General features: G+C 40.3%; 1 protein-coding gene across 18 annotated transcripts in view; it reads left to right on the plus strand.

Annotated features, from left to right (window-relative positions):
* The first annotated feature begins 4714 nt into the window (after positions 1 to 4714).
* The window catches only part of C2CD5 (C2 calcium dependent domain containing 5), a 57327-nt gene continuing 42635 nt past the window's right edge, over positions 4715 to 19406 (plus strand). For 13 of the 18 annotated variants that reach the window (XM_088055107.1, XM_088055096.1, XM_088055095.1 and 10 more), the window contains exons 1-7: positions 4715 to 4875; positions 8180 to 8266; positions 9602 to 9773; positions 11786 to 11881; positions 12439 to 12594; positions 14770 to 14968; positions 17546 to 17697. In XM_088055107.1, the coding sequence (XP_087911233.1) occupies positions 4786 to 4875; positions 8180 to 8266; positions 9602 to 9773; positions 11786 to 11881; positions 12439 to 12594; positions 14770 to 14968; positions 17546 to 17697 (952 nt within the window). In that variant the 5' untranslated portion in view covers positions 4715 to 4785. Of the gene's footprint in view, positions 4876 to 8179; positions 8267 to 9601; positions 9774 to 11785; positions 11882 to 12438; positions 12595 to 14769; positions 14969 to 16463; positions 16589 to 17545; positions 17698 to 19406 lie in introns of those variants that run through there. The other 5 variants (XM_088055103.1, XM_088055104.1, XM_014256096.2 and 2 more) reach the window with 2 other exon arrangements.

Raw genomic sequence — 19406 nt, forward strand, 5'->3', positions numbered from 1 at the left:
AAATATAAAGTACAGTATGACACACAAGCCCTTCCCAGATCTAGCCACGAATTCCCACTCAAAGGATAACGATCCTAGCCGGCGCCCATCAACAAAAGAATAGACAGGACGCGGCCCATCAAGCTGACAGAAAAAAAAAAACTCCTCAAACTGACAAGGACAGGCTCGGTGACCATCAACGGGGAAGAATAGGCAGGACACGAAACATCAAGCCAAAACGGAGAGGCACCGACGAGATATTCATCACCGGACCCGAACACCTCGCCTTGCGGGCTACCGTTGGGGGAAGCCATCAAGTAAACAAAAGGAAAAATCCAGCCGAAATATCCATCGGCTCCAACCCGGATCCAGCCATCCCATCCGGATGGCCTGAACCACAAGAGCCACTCAGAATTTCTTTACATATGAGGAGACTCGGTCCGGACGTCCATTCGACTCTATTCTCCAATGCCAGGAAATCAATTCATACGACAATCAAGGACTGTTGATGAATGGTGCCTGCCTGGAATTTGGCCTCAAGGCTAAAAATCCCTATAAAAACCCCGGACAGTTTACCCTCCTGCGTGGATTTGGGAACACCTATACCTTTGAGTATAGACCCCTGTCCACCCAGCGCTGCGCTGTTTGTTTTATTGTGGTTTTCCCTCATTGTTTATTTTTTTATAGAAATTGTTTTATAATAAATTGTTTTTATTTAACCCAAATCTACCTTTGTATTTATAACAGGGTTTAGGATTTTTCCTTTTGTTTCCTTTTCTCATGGAATTTTGTCCAACCTGTCGCTACGCTAAGAAACCATAACAATCGATATTTAAGAGAGACAAAAGAAGTTGCCACGGGAAGGGTGCGGCTGGCTGCTAACTGAGCTGGGGGTTTCTCTTGGAGGAGCAGGGATGCCGCTAGATTTGGGCTGGGGGAAAAGAGGTTGGGTGCAGGTCCCAGCTCTCTTCCTCCCTCGCCATTCCTGGGGGAAACAGGCTGAGGCCTCTATGGGGAGATTTCGCCACCACTGCTGGGTTCCGTGTCCTGCTGCCTTCTTCTACCGTGAGTGAAGCTTTTCTTGCGGGAGCGGCCGGTGCACTGGAACCTTATTAACACCCTGCCTCACTAAAAAAGGACCTTTTCACCTTCTGCTCGGGTACCTCAGGGAAAGCCCCGGGACCCCTTCCCCTTCCAGGGGAACCTCCCCGGCTGCGTTGGGGAACTGGGCCGCCACTGCCCAGACCCCCGCCGTTCCTTTGCCACGTATCCGTTTTTTTGCTACACTGTAACCACGCACCCCCAGCCTGCCGGGACACCCCGCGGCTCCTGCCGCAGCTGCCAAGATTCTGTCACCTCTTGCTGCCAGGGGTGAGCCGCTGCGAGGTTGGCGCCGCAGCCCTTTCCCGCTGCTCAGCCCGTTCCGCCATTGCCACAGGCGGGTGGTGCACAGCGCCCCCTGGAGCAGCCAGGGGAGCACAGCACCCGGGCCCGCCAGCGCCCCTGCCGGCTGCGGCCGGAACTGCGCCAAGGGGGAAAGAGCCTGCTTATGGGGCTTTCTGTTCTTGCTTCTTGTTGTTTCTTTGCCTCCTTACACATGAGCACACTAGGAAAAAACTGTTAATCCTTTTCTCACATCTTTTCTTGAAAGCCCCTTAATTTTAAAGTTATAATAATTCAGGGGGAAGAGGGTCATATTTTCCATTCCAAGGAAGGTTCCTGTTTTTCTTGGCAGACACCTGTCTTTCAAACCAAGATAATTGTGTTAGGAGTAATCTCAGAATCACAGAATCATTTAGGCTGAAAAAGACCCCCAAGACTGAGTCAAACCTTTGACCCACCACCTCCTTGTTAACTAGAGTACCGAGTGCCACATTATGAATGCTAAATATGAGCAAAAGCAGGGAGCACAGTGCCTGTGGAAAAGCAGGCCACATGACTTTCTCAGTCTCGCCTGAGAAAGTGGCCTGGGAAATCATAAAGAGGAATTAAAACAATCCTCAGAGACAGAAGACAGCCTTGCAAGTGCTGTTTGTCAGTTTCTTGTTTTCTTGCAAGAGAAGGTCGAGGGGTGGTGTACCCCACTGACCAATGATGGTGATGTGTTAGTTCACTAACCAATAAGAGTTTTACCTTTCTGTACTTTCGTGTATCGGTCTATAAAAGAAGATCTAAGGTAATAAACATTGCTCTCATGTTCAACTCACAAGAGAGTCTGTGTCGTGCTTCTTGCCCTTCGCAATAGTGTGACACCACATTCAGTCATTCCTTGAACACCTCCAGGGATGAGGACTCCGTCACTCCGGACAGCCCATTCCAGTGCTTGACAACACTTTCCATGAAGAAATTCTTGATGCCCAACCTGAACCTTCCTGGGCATAGTTTGAGGCCATTTCCTCTTGTCCTGTCCCTGGCTCCCTGGGAGCAGAGCCTGACCCCCACCTGGCTGCATCCTCCTGCCAGGGAATTGTGGAGAGTGACAAGGTACCCCCTGAGCCTCCTGTTCTCCAGGTTAAACACCCCCCAGCTCCCTCAGCTGCTCCTCATTGGACTTGTGCTCCAGACCCTTCCCAACCTGTTTCCTTCTCTGGAAACACTCCAGCCCCTCAATATCTTGTTCTGAGGGGCCCCAAACTGAATGCCAGGTTTATGGTGAGGCCTCACCATTGCCAGGCACAGGGGGACAATCACTGCTCTGGCCCAGCTGGCCACACTATTCCTGATCCAGATCAGTATGCCATTGGCCTTTTGCCCACATGGGAACAGCTGGCTCATGTTCAGCTGTTGTCAACGAGCACCTCCATGTTCCTTCCTGTTGTCTCATTACAGTATTCCATTTAAACATGCATGCATGAGTTAAAAACAAGCATTCAGCCTGTTTATAATTTACTTGGATATGATTAATATTAGCAAAAGTATGGATTCTTCCAAGGGTAACTTCCAAGCAAGCCCAAGAGACAAAGTGCTGTGTTGATGGGACTAACTGCACGTTAGGACAGCCAGCCAAAGATCCTCTATACCTTAATTCCCTACACCACACACTGCTGCATTTCAGTCATATGGTTTGTTTGGAGTATCACATTCCAGCCCATAATATTATTTAGTCTTTTTGTAAGATTAGAAAGAAGGGAAAATAATCCCAGCAGATCTACTATTTGGCTCAACACCTGGCAAGTACTTAACCAAAACACAAGGGTTCTTTTATTTTCCTGCTCCTGACCACACCAGCAGCACAGCCCACATCCCACAGGATCTCATACAATCCGGTTCCATAACCCCACATGTAGGATCACACCTGATCCAACTCCTGGCCCTGCTCCTTTGCTTTTTGCCAAGCTCCCACAGTGCTATTGCCTAAACAAAGACCTTTTTCAGGCATCAGAAAGTTAGAACCTGGCTGCAAGAACCATATCAAATCCTATTTCTGATAACTAAATTCCATTTAATCTATCCATAATCCTTCAAATACTGTAAATATTTGTCTTTCGACTAAGAAAACAAAGCCAAACCCACGGGGAGGGGGTGTTGGATTTAAACCCTTTACAGGACACTCCCGAGTGTCTGGGGATGCACGCGTGCTCCAGGCTCCCTGGTATTCATCGGAGCAACTCCCTCCTTGGGGAGGCAGAGCATCCTGAGGGTGCACCAGCTCTTTCCCCGGGAAAGCAGAGAATCCGGAGGCTACTCCAGCGGACACAAGCCGGGATACAGGATACGATCCCAGCCCATCCCACCGCAGCCAGGGCCGCAACTCCCGGGCATCGATGACTCGGCGCTCAGGCTGCGCTGGCAGCGCCCCATCGAGGAACCCATCGAGGAGTAGGAGCTCGACTTGTACCAGCAGCGTTCCGAGGACATGGGCGCCATCTTGCAGCCTGGCAGGGGCGCTACCGGGGAGCTTTAGTAAGGTCAGGTTTGGGGTCCGGACCTAAGGACGGACAACCCCAAATACCAGCACAGGTTGGGGGTGATCTGCTGGAGAGCAGTTCTGCGGGGAAGGACCTGAGAGTCCTGGTGGATGACGAGCTGATCATGAGAGGGTAATATGTCCTGGCAGCCAGAAGGAGCAGCGGTATCCTGGGGCGCATCGGGAAGTGTGGCCAGCAGGTCAAGGGAAATGATCCTGCCCCTCTACTCGGCCCCAGTGAGGCCAAATCTGGAGTGCTGTGTCTAGTTCCGAGCTCCTCAGGGCAATAAAAACAAGGAGATACTGGAGAGAGTCTTGCAGAGGGGAATAAAGATGATGAGAGGTCTGGAGCATCGCTGATGAGAAAGGACTGTGAGAGCTGGGCCTCTTTATTCTGGAGAAGACTGAGAGGGCATCTCATTAATAGATATAAATATCTCAAATCGGTGCCAAGAGGATGGTGCCAGACTTTTCAGTGGTGCCCAGTTTCAGGACAAGGAGCAGTGGCCATGAAGTAAAACACAAGGAGTTTAACGTCAACATGAAGAAGTACTTCTTTACACTGAAGGTGGCAGAGCCCTGGAACAGCTGCCCAGGGAGGGTGTGCAGTCTCCCTCTCTGGAGAAGGTCCAAACCCCCCTGAACACGTTCCTATGTCACCTGCTCTGGATGACCCTGTCTTGGCAGGATAATTGGACTGGGTGATCTCCAGAGATCACTTCCAGCCCAAACAATTCCCTCCTCCGGCAACTCCGTTCCCGCTCCCCGCGGGCCGAGGGCGGGGCTGCCGCCAGAGCCCCGCGCATGCGCAGCCGCCGCGCCCGCCGCTCCATGGCACAGGCGCGGTTGCGCTGTCCCTGCAGCCCGCGAGAGGAGGAGGAGGGGAGGGGAGGAAGAAGATGCCGGGCAAGCTGAAGGTCAAGATCGTGGCGGGGCGCCATTTGCCGGTGATGGACCGCGCCAGCGACCTAACCGACGCCTTCGTGGAGGTTGGTGGCGGGGGGAGCGGGATGGGCGCGCCGGGCCCGCGCGGCGGAGTCACCTGCCGGGCCCGTCCGGCGTCTCGCTGCTCCCGGGAACCGGCGGCAGGGTGAGGGGATAGCGCCCTGAGCTGCACCGGGCAGGATTAGGTGGGACATCAGCAGAAACTGTTTCACAGAAAGGGGGATCAGACACTGGAACGCCAGGGAGGCGGTGGAGTCGCCGTCCCTGGAGGTGTTTAAGACTGGATGTGTCTCTCAACCATAACAACCATGATGTGGTTGTTATGGTGGTGGTCGGTCGTAGCTTGGACTCAGTGATCTCAGAGGTAATTTTTAACCTAATTGGTTCTGTAATTAGACAGACGTAAAGAGAATGGTGAAGTAATAAAATCATCTTTAAATCAATCATTATATTGCTGAATATATGAGTGGTTGTACAGGCTTTACTTTTAAGGCTAATGTTCATCTTTCCTTTTAAAACATTTGAAGTACTAAAGTATTTTCAAAGGGGGCTTTTAGTCAACAAATAATAAATATTATTTGCGTGTTTAAATCACTTCATTGCACCCCGACTATCCAACTTCAACCTTATTTGTAGTCATGTAGTTAACAGGCAATATGTTCTTTCTCAAGAAGGGATTGTAAAATAAATTGCAGTGCAAAATCAGTGGAATTATTTAAGGTTGGTTGGGGCTTTGAGTAAAGTAATCCAATGGGTGACATCCCTGCCCATGGCAGAGGGGTTTGAATGAGATGGACTTTAAGGGCCCATCCAATCCAAGCCTTTTTATCATTTATGTTACACGATCCTTATGTTTTTTTGATTCGTTTTTTCCAGTATGGATGATTTAGAACATTTCAGAAACGCTCCATAGATTTAGGAATCATACTCTTAGAAAAATCAGAGCTATTAAAAAATAACGTGCTATGAAAATACCTGTCTTGTACCACAGATAGTGATTGAGGTGTATCACAAGTGAGTGGTTAAGGCTGGCACAATACTGGAATTAAGGTAAGAAGACAAAATGCCTTTCCAGACCTGTGCACACTGAAAAATACGATAATATTAATATAAAAGTAAATTTGGGGTGTGTAAGTCCTGATTTCATTTCGTGCTTAAAAATTTGGTGGACATTAAACTCCAAGGGCAGTGCTTAATGGGAGAGAAGCTGGTAGTAAAGGGAAGATGCTTTTCAGTGGAGCTGAAATAGTACATCATTCTATTTTATTACCTGAAACTTAGTATTTCACTGTTTTGTCAGCTGTTTCACTGGTCAGGTTTTAATTTTCAAAAGCTTCTCTTGTAGGCTGCCTGTTAATCCAGTTTAAGACTACAACAACTCTGATGCTTGCTACTAGGAGACAGGGAAAACAGGACTAGGAAATACAGTCCACTGGGTTTCATTTGGCCTGTTTTTGCTGTATTGGGAGGAACAACTCTCCTCTTCTGTGGGTTACTTGTTCCCAACCCTACTGTCAGTGTAGCAAAACAGATTTTTGAAATTCCTATAGTAAAATACTAGTGTAGCAAAAAAGGAAAATAAAAATTTTCATCAAGATCGGTTTTCTTAGCTGGGTTAACATGCAGTTCCATGAGTGTCTTGGTGCAAATAAGGGTATAGAAATACACAGATGGGGATTTTGCTTTTAGGATTGTTGCTTAGGATCAGTATGAAGTAACTTCCATTTCCATGTGCGTAGTAGGCAGTACAGCAGGTGAGATTTATTTCAAAATAAATCAAGCTTGAAACTATTGTTTTATTTTTCTCTGTGAGATTGCTGAAAAATTTTACAATATGTTTTTTCTTAAATAAAAATGAAAAGCAGATGTTGAGGTTCTACTTGTTTACTAACCTTAAATTTCCTTGTTAAATATTGCAATATAAATTTAGAACTAGGAAAGAAAATGAGAAGAGATTTAAGAGCTCTTACTTGGCTCAGGTTATGCAAAACTTGGGCTTCACTAGCATGAGCACAATGACCCTTGTCCCAGTTCAGAATATTTTGTTACAATTTATTCCATATAGTGCTTTTAACTTTGCACAGTGGACAACAGTGTGGTGTTTTATTATCTCTACAAGCTACCATGAACTAGCTGGAGCACTGGGGAAATTCAGTTACAAATGCCTGGGGCTCTGACGGAGCTGATTTACTCCCAAGATAACACGTTAGAATAAGTTGGGAGGAGCTCAGAGCTGTTGCATGCTGGCAACTTCTGGAGTCAGAACTGGTATTTAATTGGTAGCTTCCTTACAGCCAATGCTAACATCATTCTATTGTACTTAAGCAGGTGCAAAATCTCTTCAGAGTTGGGATATGCACCTGTACCAAATAACCACTCTATTATTGAAATGTACAAAGTGGTCACTTAATACTGTCTTGAGCAAGTGTTAAAATAATTACTACACAGTTTTCCAGGCCTAAATTTAGTTTCTAAAATGCATTTAGACTTTTAAAAGATAAAAGCTATCAAAATCTGCACACGTCTATCTCCAGCATTTCTTTTCTGTCAGCCTACTTATTATTTTCCTTAAGAATCTTGAATAAATTTAAAAACGTAGCTTTGAGTATTTATGAGTACTTGGTATGAGGTCAAGTGCTCATTTTTTTAAGAGACAACATTCAGAGGACTGCAAGTGTTTGCAAATGGTTTGGAATGAAAGCTGCAATGAAATAAAGGCTCTTACATGGTGCTGTGTGGCTTCCTAATGTATGGAGCATCACAGAATTTCAGTTTCACTTTAAAAAAGCAAACAAAAAACCCCCACAAAACCCAAATGGGCATCAAATAGATGCCTGTGGGGACCATATGGGTACTGCTGAACTGGGTTATTTTGTGGTTGAAGGTGCAGTAAGCAATAAAAGTATGGAAAATATTTAATTTTTAGTAGTCATCTCTCTATCTCAAATCCAGTTTGTTTTCATATTTATTTCATCAATTGTCTGTGAAGCTGACTGAGAAATTCTGGACAGAACATAAGCTACCAACATTTAGAATATCTTTCCTTATAGAAGGCAAAGAGAGTGTGCAAAGTGACTTTGAATAGCCAGTATAAGTGATATTTTTGCCTCTCAAATGATTGAGAAGGAAAATAAACAATTTTAGTAGTGTGATAGGATGAGAGAGAAATTGATTGGAAATGTCATTGATACATGGATACTGATATATGGAAATTGATTTTAAAAGCCACTCAATGAAAAGAAAATTATTTGTTGAAATATGTATTTGAAATTATTTGCATATGTCAAATGAGTTTCAAAATTTTTTTATTGATATATGTAATTGATAATTGAATGTTTGTATTTTTAGGTGAAATTTGGAAATACAACATTTAAGACAGATGTATATCCCAAATCACTTAATCCTCAGTGGAATTCTGAGTGGTTCAAATTTGAAGTAAGTATTTTTTAAGAGTTTGCCTGTAACTATATAGACACTCTGGTTTAGCTGCCCTTAATTAAATAATTGCATTTCAAGCAGAAAATGAATTTTGAGCACTGAAGTGTATTTGTGGTTAAATGCACGAAGCCTTTTCAGCAGACCCACCTTCAGTCAGACCTTGTTTGCTAAGGGCGTCTCATTGGCTTTTTAGGAGTGTTTGTGAAGATAAAAGCTTGCCAGGTTGAGTCCAACTTAAATGTTCTATTAGAAAAGAGAATACTGCAGTGAAGGTAGGGGAAATGTAGCAGGGGTGAGGCTTTTCCAGTACATTTATCCATAAAAATGTGTTATCAATAAATACATGTATATGAAAGTACAGATATTCTTTTGTTTTTTTTTAAAAATTTTGAGCTAGGAAAATTAATTGATGTTTGAAGTCCTACATTTGGTTGCAAAGATAATGCACTTGTCAAAGGAGAAAATGGAAAATTCCTATGTGAAGATTACAAAATGGAGAGCTTGGACAACAATTGTTGGACACTTTCTCTTCCCTTTTCCTTATGTAATAATGAGGGCACTCAGCATTTTCCTGTAATTGCTTGTTGCTTTCCAGGATCTAATTTGTTGATGTCTGATATTATGTCCTGAACAAGTGTTTACATGCTTCTTTTCTCTTACTACATTTCTTTACTACTTAAAAAATGAGGATTATGTTTAGATGAAATTAATTATCGAAACACTTGAATGTGTAGTTCTGGTTCATTTACCATGCTCTAAGGCAATATCACAGTTCTGCAAACTCTTGAGTCATCCCATTGCAGTTAGCAAACTTAATTCTTGGGTTGTGATATTGAACACAAAAAGTTGTGAAATGTCTGTTTTAGTCCTGAAACAAAATAGTTGTTATCTGTAGATGGATTATTGCATTTGTTTAGGAAATTGGATATGTAGAACTATTGAATTTTTACTGAAGGCTGTGTAAAATATCTTCTTTTAAGCCACTGACCAGATGAGAACACCATAATCTTAACATCAGAGTGTAATAGTCCTCTGAGGTATTTTGTCTTAAACTAACTTCCTTCCTGCTTTGTGGAATTTTAAAATTAATAATCATTGTAATCTTGCTTTTTGGTTCTTCTCCCAGTGATAGCTCTGTTTCCAGGATCTCACCAGTCTCTGAAGGATAAAATCAAATTGAGTGAATGTGTTGTTTAGCTTCAGGAAACTGAAATAACTGATTTATCTGTGTCAGGTCACTGTTCATAACTAACTCTCTTCTGCGTTTGTTTTTCAGCAGTGTTTCCCTGCACATTTAAATATTCAGATTCCGTGTTAATATTTGTTTTCCAGGTAGATGATGAAGAGCTCCAAGACGAGCCTCTCCAGATCACAGTTCTTGATCATGATACATACAGTGCCAATGATGCAATTGGCAAAGTGTACATAGATATTGATCCTCTGCTCTATAGTGAAGCAGCCACAGTTATTTCAGGATGGTTTCCAATTTATGATACCATTCATGGTAAGATTTGCTAATTTAAAACAGTCTTGTTTGAAATGTAATCTGCTTCTTATAATCTTGTAAGCTGTCTTCAGAAATTTGTAATAACTTTAGCTTTGGAGTTGGAAAACTACATTCCTGGCTTTTTTTTCTCTTATTTTCTGACATGAAAAAATTTCTGGCATAGGAGTAAAGGCCAGTGCTTGGCAGAACGCCTTCCATAGGACTTGTGACAAGTGGAAAAAAATCTTCACTACTTACTGCAAATTTCAGATTAAAAAAAAAAAAATACTCAGACATATTTGTCCAATTACCACGTGTTTGTTAAATAAGTGTAATTTTGCTGGAGTTAGTTGAAGTGTGCCTTCCTGGGATTTGGGATGAACTTTGATTGGGATGAAGGGACAGGATGTGAGATATCTTCAACAGGATGAAATTCCTTTTCAGTGCAGTAAGTGCTCTCAGTGCTAGGTGGATTTCATCAGAAAAGAAGGTCTCGAAGGTATGAGAAAATAAAGTTAATGATATTTTTGCTTTTGATTTTAATGAAACAGCTTTTGTCTCAGAGAGCCAATATCAACTTAGATAGAGCAACTGACTTGCTGCTTGAATACCTCAGAGCAGACCATCTCTGTGGCTGCCATCATCCCCCTTGTTCATTATTCAGGGTGAATTAAATGACCTAACAATGTTAAAAGCTAATTATAAATCAGTGTTATAAAATAATTGCTAGTGTTCACCTGGTGCTCATCATAACTGATGCCAAGTATTTTTTGCATTTAAACCAGTTATAGCAAACAGAAAATATTGAGAAATATTGCATATGTTTTATTAATTGCCTTTTTATCCCTATGCACATACTCCTATCACATTTTTTTCTGGAACTAAATTATGCAAACACTTGTTTCAGGTTGTGTACAACTGGTGGATTAGAGAGCATTAGATTTCTCTATATTTTCCAGATATGTTGGTATTTCACAGCTTTTTTCTATTTAAGTAAAATTTAATTTCTTATATTTTCATGCTCATAGCACTAGATTCCAATTGTCTTGACCCTTGGCAAACATTAATTGATGCTTCCTTAAAAAATAATAAATACAATGTTCAGAAGTTTGTATTAATTTTTTTTTCTTTCACCTCAACCTGATTTTTTGTGAAAATATGTTATTTGAAATGCCTGAGGCATTTTCTGTTATAATAACTGAAGGCTTCTTTCTGTTGGCATTTTGGAAGGGAGATGTGGCTGATTTTATTGCAGTAATATCTAAACTGAGCAACAAATCCAATGCTGCCATTTCATTGTCATAAACTGATGTGATAAAGGCTTCTGAAGATGCTAGAGATCAGACTCACCAAGAAGTTTAGTGCTCAATATGTCAGAACCTATAGTATGTGAAATGATTTTGTTACTGGGTGGAGAAAAAGAAGAAAAAGCTCAGAATAGGAAAGTATAGAAATCAAAAAGGAATGCTTATGTGTTAGAAAATATTCCATTTCTAGTAAGGTTTAATCATAGTTGAAAATTAAGCTTTGTCTAAAAGGTCTGTAATACCTTATTTTTTTATATATTTCTTGTCACAGTTAAAGTATTTTGGAAACACTTCCTGTGCCACTTTGTGGTTCTAGAAAGAACCATAAATCTTTCTACTTGGATTGAACTTCAGAGAGGGGCTTTACTGCAATTTTGAAATCGTTTCAGGGAGGAAATTCAGCAGAGAGAGCTCCCTGCAGCAGAGGCCACTGCAGCATCAAGAGGCTGATGGCTTCTCTTTCCTCAGTCCCATCTTTCTTATAAAGTTCCGTTTAGTGCAAATAGGCATTTGAGGAGTCATTGCTTCAGCCTCAAAGGCTTGGCAGAACTAGAAACTTCCTCTGAGTCAGTGTCTCTGCAACAGAACTGAGAGGCAAGGATATGGCTTCTTGCTCCTCTGGCATTAATAACTGATAATAGGAAATAATTTTTAGATCTGCTTTTGTATTGATACAGTTATGTTGTTAAAACTTCTGGTATTTCATGTTTTTTTTATCGATAGGTATACGTGGGGAGATCAACGTGGTGGTGAAAGTAGATCTCTTCAATGATTTAAACAGATTTAGGCAGTCATCCTGTGGAGTCAAATTTTTTTGCAGTAAGTAGAGGAAAAACGTTTACTTGAACAAAAAACTTTTTCCCTCCTTTCCTTTCTTTGCCTCTTCTGTTGGTCTCCCTTGTCTTACCAGCTCATTGCATAAAGCTAGTGGAGATAACGTTGACACAAATTGCTTTTCATTTTTGATACATTTTTACTGTTCATGTTTCAGAACAGTGTAAATAACTGATGGTATTTATAATGTCCATAAGCTGCATAGTGCATAAGTGCCTGTGCATACACATGTGGTGTTATTTTGGGTCCATATCCTTTTAAAGAGGCGCCAAATGAAAAGGTTTCATAGTGGTACGTGGTGTAACTGGTGTGCTGGACAGTTATCAGGGTTCCATGATCTCATGGGCAAAACCTCCTGGGTATTTTTTCATTTTCAATTTTTTCAATTTCATTTCAATTTCATTTTCAATTTCAATTTTCAATTTTCACTGAAAATTGTCTGGGAAACTTTCTGAAATCATTTTTATATGTAATTTTATGTTTTTATTGCTATCCTTGTATCCTAGACCTCTTACATCTTTTATGTATATATTTTTTAACAGCTACATCTATTCCTAAGTGTTACAGAGCAGTAATTATTCACGGATTTGTGGAGGAGCTTGTAGTTAATGAGGACCCAGAGTACCAGTGGATAGACAGGATCCGTACTCCCAGGGCATCGAATGAGGCTCGACAAAGACTCATTTCACTTATGTCAGGTATTACACATGTGGGCTGTAGTGGTTATTGCTACTTCTGAAAATGTTCAGGATTTAAATAAGTTCTTTAATAAGTTGCTTAAGATTGCATATGAGTTTTGTTGTTAATTATGTTGATTTTTTTCAGTTCACAGTGTCTTCTGTTTCTGAGGATTATGTATTACTAACTGATGGACAGTGTGACTGATTTTTTTTTTTCCACTTCTTGGTGAGGCCATGCTGCTGTGTAATTTTTTGGTTGCTTTTAAGGAAGGTCAAAGAAACCTCTGAAACTTTTTTGAAGATGTTCTTAACCCATTTAAGGAGTATCACTAGAATTTTGACTCAAATAATGAAAGTAATAAACTTCACCCTCTTGGAACTTTTTGAAGTATGTGAACAAATACACACAATTCCAGATACAATGTGCATAAATAATTATGTTCCTCATCCTGTTTCTTTGAAGTCAAGCTTCGTTCATTGTTTCTCAAGCATCTCCTGAGAGGAAGGAATTGGAGAATTGGGATTATTCAGCCTAGAGAAGAGAAGGCTTTGGAGTGACCTTGGTGGCCTTCCAGTGCCTGCAGTGCCTGAAAGGAGCTACAAGAAAGATGGAGAGGGACTATTTGCAAGGGCCTGGAGTGATAGGACAAGGGGAATGGCTTAAAACTGACAGAGAGTATATTTAGATTGAATATTGGGAAGAAATTCTTCCCTGTGAGGGTGGTGAGGCCCTGGCATAAGTTGCCCAGAAAAGCTGTGGTTGTCCTATCCCTAGAGGAATTCAAGGCCAGGGTGGATGGGGCTCTGAGCAACCTGGTCTAGTGGAAGGTGTCCTTGAGATTTTCAGTAAGTGAGGCAACATAAAAGACTGTGGAGATGTACATTAATTGGGAAGGCCAGCACACTGTGAGGGAAAAAGTGAAATAAACTGTTGTCATAACTAACATGAAGATTTTTTTAATGTGGTCCTCATACTAGTTTACAGAATACACATTTGCTTATTTCTTGCTGTGCATAAATAGTGCAGACAGAAAAAGTATTCTGCTGGATTTTATTCATGGCATGATAGGAGGATAAAAACCCAAAAGAACTCACAGCAATATGGTTTCATCTCATGTAATAAAATGTGTGATACTGCAATACTGTTGCAGGTGGTCACACATAAAGAATCTTGAAGAAATCTGTAACTTCTGAGAGTGAGCCAGGCTGTTTCAAAGATCCTTGTCATGTTAAAAAGAAGCTTTCATACTCTATTTCAACCTTAGAGTTTTTTCAAGACTGGTACAGACATGGTTGCAATTAAGAAGTTTGCAATAGTAACCTGTGCTGGTAATTTTAGAGTCAAACTTCAAGAAAACAGTAGAAACGAGAGCTGGGAGTTGGACTTAGATGATCCTTGTGGGTCCCTTCCAACTCAGGAAAGTCTGTGATTCTGGGACCATCTCGTTCTTCTTGATTTCTCAGCAGCATTAGGACTGTTAGGCCATCCTTGTGACAGTGAGGATTTTTCAGTTTGTTAACAGAGGATTTTGGAAATCTTTCATTTTCATAAGAAAAGAGATGATGTTTTCCACCTTAGTTATTACCAAAGCAATCCAGCTACATAGAACAATTAATTTTTTTATGATGCCCTCCTAAAAAAAGCATTGATGGCAGACCAGTTCTTACAGTCACAGTCTTTCAGTCCTTGTGTGCAGTTAATAGTAGTGTTTGGTTTGCAGTACAGGGGCAAAAAGTAGGAATGAAGTTGAAATTGGTAAATGAAGAAATTATAGATGCCTGTTCATATGGATTTCAAAGATGTTGCGTTGTTTTGAACTATATGAAGTATTTAGAAACTTAGGAGTTCCAGAACACATATTGACTTCTCTTTCTCTTTGAATAAGTAGAAAAAAGGAAAAAGAAAGCCTACTGAAAATAAAGACTGGTGGGGAAAAAACCCTCTGAAATGACATGTTTTGACAATCAGAATGGATTTGGAGAAAAAAACAAAAAGCTGTGTACGTCATTGGTCGACATCACACAATGTTATAGGAGACAGAAGTTGTGACTGGCTCCCTGGCCTAGCTTTGTAGGATTGGATTTATTACCTGTTCCTCTGGCACGGTTGGCGCTCCAAAACCAGAGGTCAAAGACCACAAAAGAGAATAGAAGTTCACAGCAACTATGAGCTCTTTCCCTTTTGTTTTGTAGGTGAATTGCAAAGGAAGATCGGCTTGAAGGTGCTTGAAATGAGAGGAAATGCTGTTGTTGGTTATTTGCAGTGTTTTGATTTGGAGGGAGAGTCTGGACTTGTAGTGAGAGCCATAGGAACAGCCTGCACGTTGGATAAATTAAGTAACACATCAGCATTTTTACCTGCATGTAACTCCCCATCCAAAGAAATGAAGGAGTAAGTATGAATTAGTAGCTTGTAGGGAAACAAGTTTCACCTCTATTCTTTTCATACTCATTCAGTTTTCCATAACTGGTGTGATTTCTTTTTTTCCCCAGAATTTGTTTTTCTTTTGTAGTTTTGTCTGCAACCCAGTTTTATATTCCACAATTCTGAAATGTTTTAGGTTGGATGACTTGTTATTTCAGTAGAAGCTGGAGTGATAATTCTTACTTAAGCTGACTTTCCTTGTATTTGTGTAGCAATAGTACTACATACCCTTGGTTTGTGACCCGCCAGTTCAACTATAATTAGTTCTGCTTTGATGCTGTGTTTGTGCAATGAACATTTTTGTGAGGACCTCCTGTGCAGGTCCTTTTGTGCTTTGATCAGATAGCTTTGGTTCAAATTTAAATTTTTATGAGCATATAAGAGAAGATTAATTTTGAATTATGATGGTTCTGTCAATGATTTAGACAATGACCCAAAAGAGGTCTCATCTTTTATTGTGTGCTTTGCTTTTTACTGTGGTAAAACAAGTAGGACCATGGCAAAACAGGTAGACAGTGAGCTTGCAGAGAAATCTTTTTACATTGAGAAGCAGAATTTTGTGATTTTTGTCATATGTACTGCAGCACCAAACAGTTTTAATGCAATATTTTTATATGCATACAAATTAATAGAAATATACTTTTAGTCTTCTTCCAACTGTTGCTACTCTTTTGTGTGGATAAATTAGTTATTTGTTGTTTGGTAGAGAAATCCAGGAAGGAAAAAACTGCACCAAGAAGTGTATTACATATCCTGTATTTCTAGATGTATTAATTGAAGTAGCCATTTTCATTAACTTCGAACTGTTGTGTCACTGCAATAGAGATGAGGCAATTTTGTTGTGTGGGCATCAATTGCTCTGCAGAATTTTGCAAAATATGAACTGACTTTTAAAAACTACTTGTGCCTATTTCATGGCATAGCTTGTTTGACTTGTCTGGGTTTTAAAAAATTGCCTTTAAAAGAATTTCTGGATACAGTGCAGCATAGGAAAAACAGCATGGTGTTTGCAAACAAAAAAGGTAGACCTAGTAAATATCAACTTAAAAAGCACCCCTAAATAAACCCGTGGCTTTCACTCTGAAGCAAAATGTGGAAATTCCACCTCCCAAATTATCCATGTTCAACTTGGTGATGGATATTGTCTCAGTTAAAAAAATGGGGATGTGTCTCTAAGGCAACAAAATCAACTAATTTGATTCTTCTTATTCTTGACTTTACTAACTTGACGGCCTTTTGCCAAAAATCAATTATGCAGTCACAAGCAAGTGCTTAAGCTGTTCCTTTCCCTCCTTTTATTTCATCTGGACTCTTGCATGCTAGGAATTGAAATTCTTAGAGTCTGCTTAGAGTAAGAGATCTCCTCTAGCTAAACTTCCCTAAAATCATTGATAACATAACTTTGCAACCTGTTTGTATATATTGTTTTCTTTTCTTCCGCCTTGGCTGCAAACTCTCTCAGGTCTCCGCTGGTTCATCCGCCAAGCCATGGATGCCGCTCGACTCACAACAGCCCAATTCACACTGCTACTGGCTCACGACTTACTCAGAACTTCTCTGTGTCTGTTCCCACTCTCATCTACACTGGTACGAGACTGCTCACACTCCAAAGTTGGGGAGAGGCAGCCCACAGGCACAGTGGTCCCAAATAGCAGGCAGGCAGGCAGTGTAGGCAGGTGCCACCCATCTCTCTTCCCTCATTTCCTCATGGACACACCTTCTGTTGTCAGGGAAGAAGCACCCAGGGTGCAACAGCTCAAACAAATGCAGAATAGTTCCTTGGAGATGCCTCGGAGTCTCTTCCACAAAGCCACGCTCTTCACTTTAACATACTCTTGCTTCCTGTGAAATTAAGTAAAAAAATAAGGTGATGTAACTGGGAAACATTGATTTGAGCTCATAATTGCTTTCAAGCGTAATTCAGATACAGTAGGTTTTAAAATGGTTCTAGGAAGGGTCTGTGCCATTTGTGGAAGAGATGGTTTTAGAGAGCAGGTAAGTCAAGCTGTGCATAAGTAAACTGTCAATAGAGTTGTTCCCATCAAGATTCTCCTCTTTGCTTTGTTTTTAGCTGTGGCATGCTGCTGATGCTATAGGATAAGGAAACATATCTTTTTTTTTTTACCTTAAAATGCATATGTGTGTATACATAAGTGTATAAATATGTATAAACACAACTATAATTTGAAATCATTTTTCTTTATTAAACTAACTCAAAGCATTGTGTATTTGACCAGATTTTTAAGCCATAAACTTTTCAATTTTTTTTTATTTTGCATATATATATATATATATATAATTTTTTTGTGACATCTCATGCCTTTCATTTGGCTTAATTGTTTCATTGTAGATGATGAGCATCTCTCTGTAGGATGCTGAGAGGGTAAAACAGCATTTCTTTGCCTCTGGCCTCATTCCCAGCCTCGTACCTAAGGAATAGCTGCTGGCCCTGCCCCAGTCCCATCCTGGTGTTTGGATCATGCTGCTGTCAGCCAGGTCCTTTGGCACAGGATTACTGAATATGTTTCCACCTTCTTCTGGCAGGATTCCTTTCAATGAAGATCCCAATCCCAATACATATTCATCAGGACCCTCCACCCCTCTGAAAAACCAAACCTATTCCTTTTCACCTTCCAAGTCCTACAGTCGACAGTCCTCTTCTTCTGACACAGATTTGAGTTTGACACCCAAAACTGGTAAGGCACTTCCACCCACTTTTTGTTTAAGTTGTGTTTCTCTTTTTGTATTTTCATTCAATCCCTTTTTGCATTTTGGCATTTAAGTTATCAAAATGATGTGAAAATTGGAGACCTCACACAGCACACCTCAAGCTCAAAAGGGTTTCTTCAAAATTTCAATCCTGCCTGTATTTCCACTGTTCTGGATAACATGAAAATTACTTTTGTACTGCAACTGTATTCAAATCAAAATAAAACATCTCAGAGCATTAAGGGAGTCCTAAGTAACTGCCTTTTTCTTATTTCCTCCATTTCATATCACAGATCATAGGAGTGTATTTCTCACCACAATATGTTAAGGATGGTGTTACTAAAACTATGTAGCCTTCAAGCCTACTGTGTTGTGCCCTAAGTTTACTGCATACATTTATCTAATTTTGAACTCCCTTTTGCAAATTCAAGACTAGAAATATAGCAACCCCTGTCTTTTTATTCTCTTCGTATATGGAAATAGCTTTACATACACAGTATATGTGTACAGTACTTTCAAAGTAACTTAAATTACATTAGAAGTAATCCAGGCATCTTCGAAAAGCATTTTTCTTTCTCCATTCAACTTGTTTTTTCCTCCCTCCTTATTTTTTAATCTGTGGTTAGAATCATGTCAGTAATAATGTCAGCACAACTTAAAGAATAATTGTATGTTTATTTTTCATTATATGACTAATGTGAATTTTGCTACCATAGGGCAAAGTATTTTGTAGAATTGTTTATCGAAGTTTGGTTAGTTTTTATGTGATGTTTTAAATTGTGGTATTTGAAGTTCAAAACATTCTTGGCTCCATCTAGTTAAACAATTTTTAAGCATATTAAAGTAGTTGATTCAGCTTTACTTAATAGCATCCCTTTCAAGAATTTTTCGTAGCAGATAAATTGAATATTGCATTCAAATGGAGTTGTATTAAATATTCCATGCAGTTTATTCCCTAGATGGCAATAATATTTTTATATATATTTTATATTTTAATATGTTAAAAATATTCCCAATTAGGAAGCTGGCTTTCTTAGTCCTGTCTTCTCTGTCCCATTTTTAAAACAAACAAACAAACAAAACCACACTTTATTTTTTTGTCCTTTTTAAAGGATGTTTGTCCTGTGGGTAACCTATGGTGGTCACTCATTTAAAGGGCCTACAGATATTACTTAGGAGCACCCCAAATTCATGTGTTTGTTATACTTAATATTTGAAAACCTGTGTCTTTTGATCAGATTTTCCATGGTAGAGATCATTTCAGGTAAAGGGTTTAAATGTAACATAGATGGCCGTCTTTATAGGTGTAAGTGTTGTGAATTTAGGCATGTGGCAACTTATATGTGTTAAGGTTTTAAAGCAGCAGCCTAATGTATTTCCTGGCAATATTAGGTAGGTGGATAAACCCTGTTGTCTTCAGTCAGTTGCTTCAGAACTGAAACAGATGATGTAATTGGTGCCTCTTATTTGTAGGAATTTTTCAAGTATGTATATTTTTTAGCTATCTTTCTACTATTAAAGCAAACTGTGGGCATAGTTTTGCTTATTAGCATTGTCTTTTTGGCATCTTTTAACTCTGCTGAAACTTGTCCAAAGAGGATTTGCTAAGTTAGATTTGAGAATTCAGTATGTTGTTCTGAACAATTACTGTATATGTTTAGACCTCTATTTTCATTTCCCAAGGCTGTTACCAAGT

Source organism: Pseudopodoces humilis, chromosome 5, assembly GCF_049639895.1.
Source record: "Pseudopodoces humilis isolate 2021_Gansu_Grassland_sample_001 chromosome 5, ASM4963989v1, whole genome shotgun sequence".
Taxonomy (NCBI): Eukaryota; Metazoa; Chordata; class Aves; order Passeriformes; family Paridae; genus Pseudopodoces; species Pseudopodoces humilis.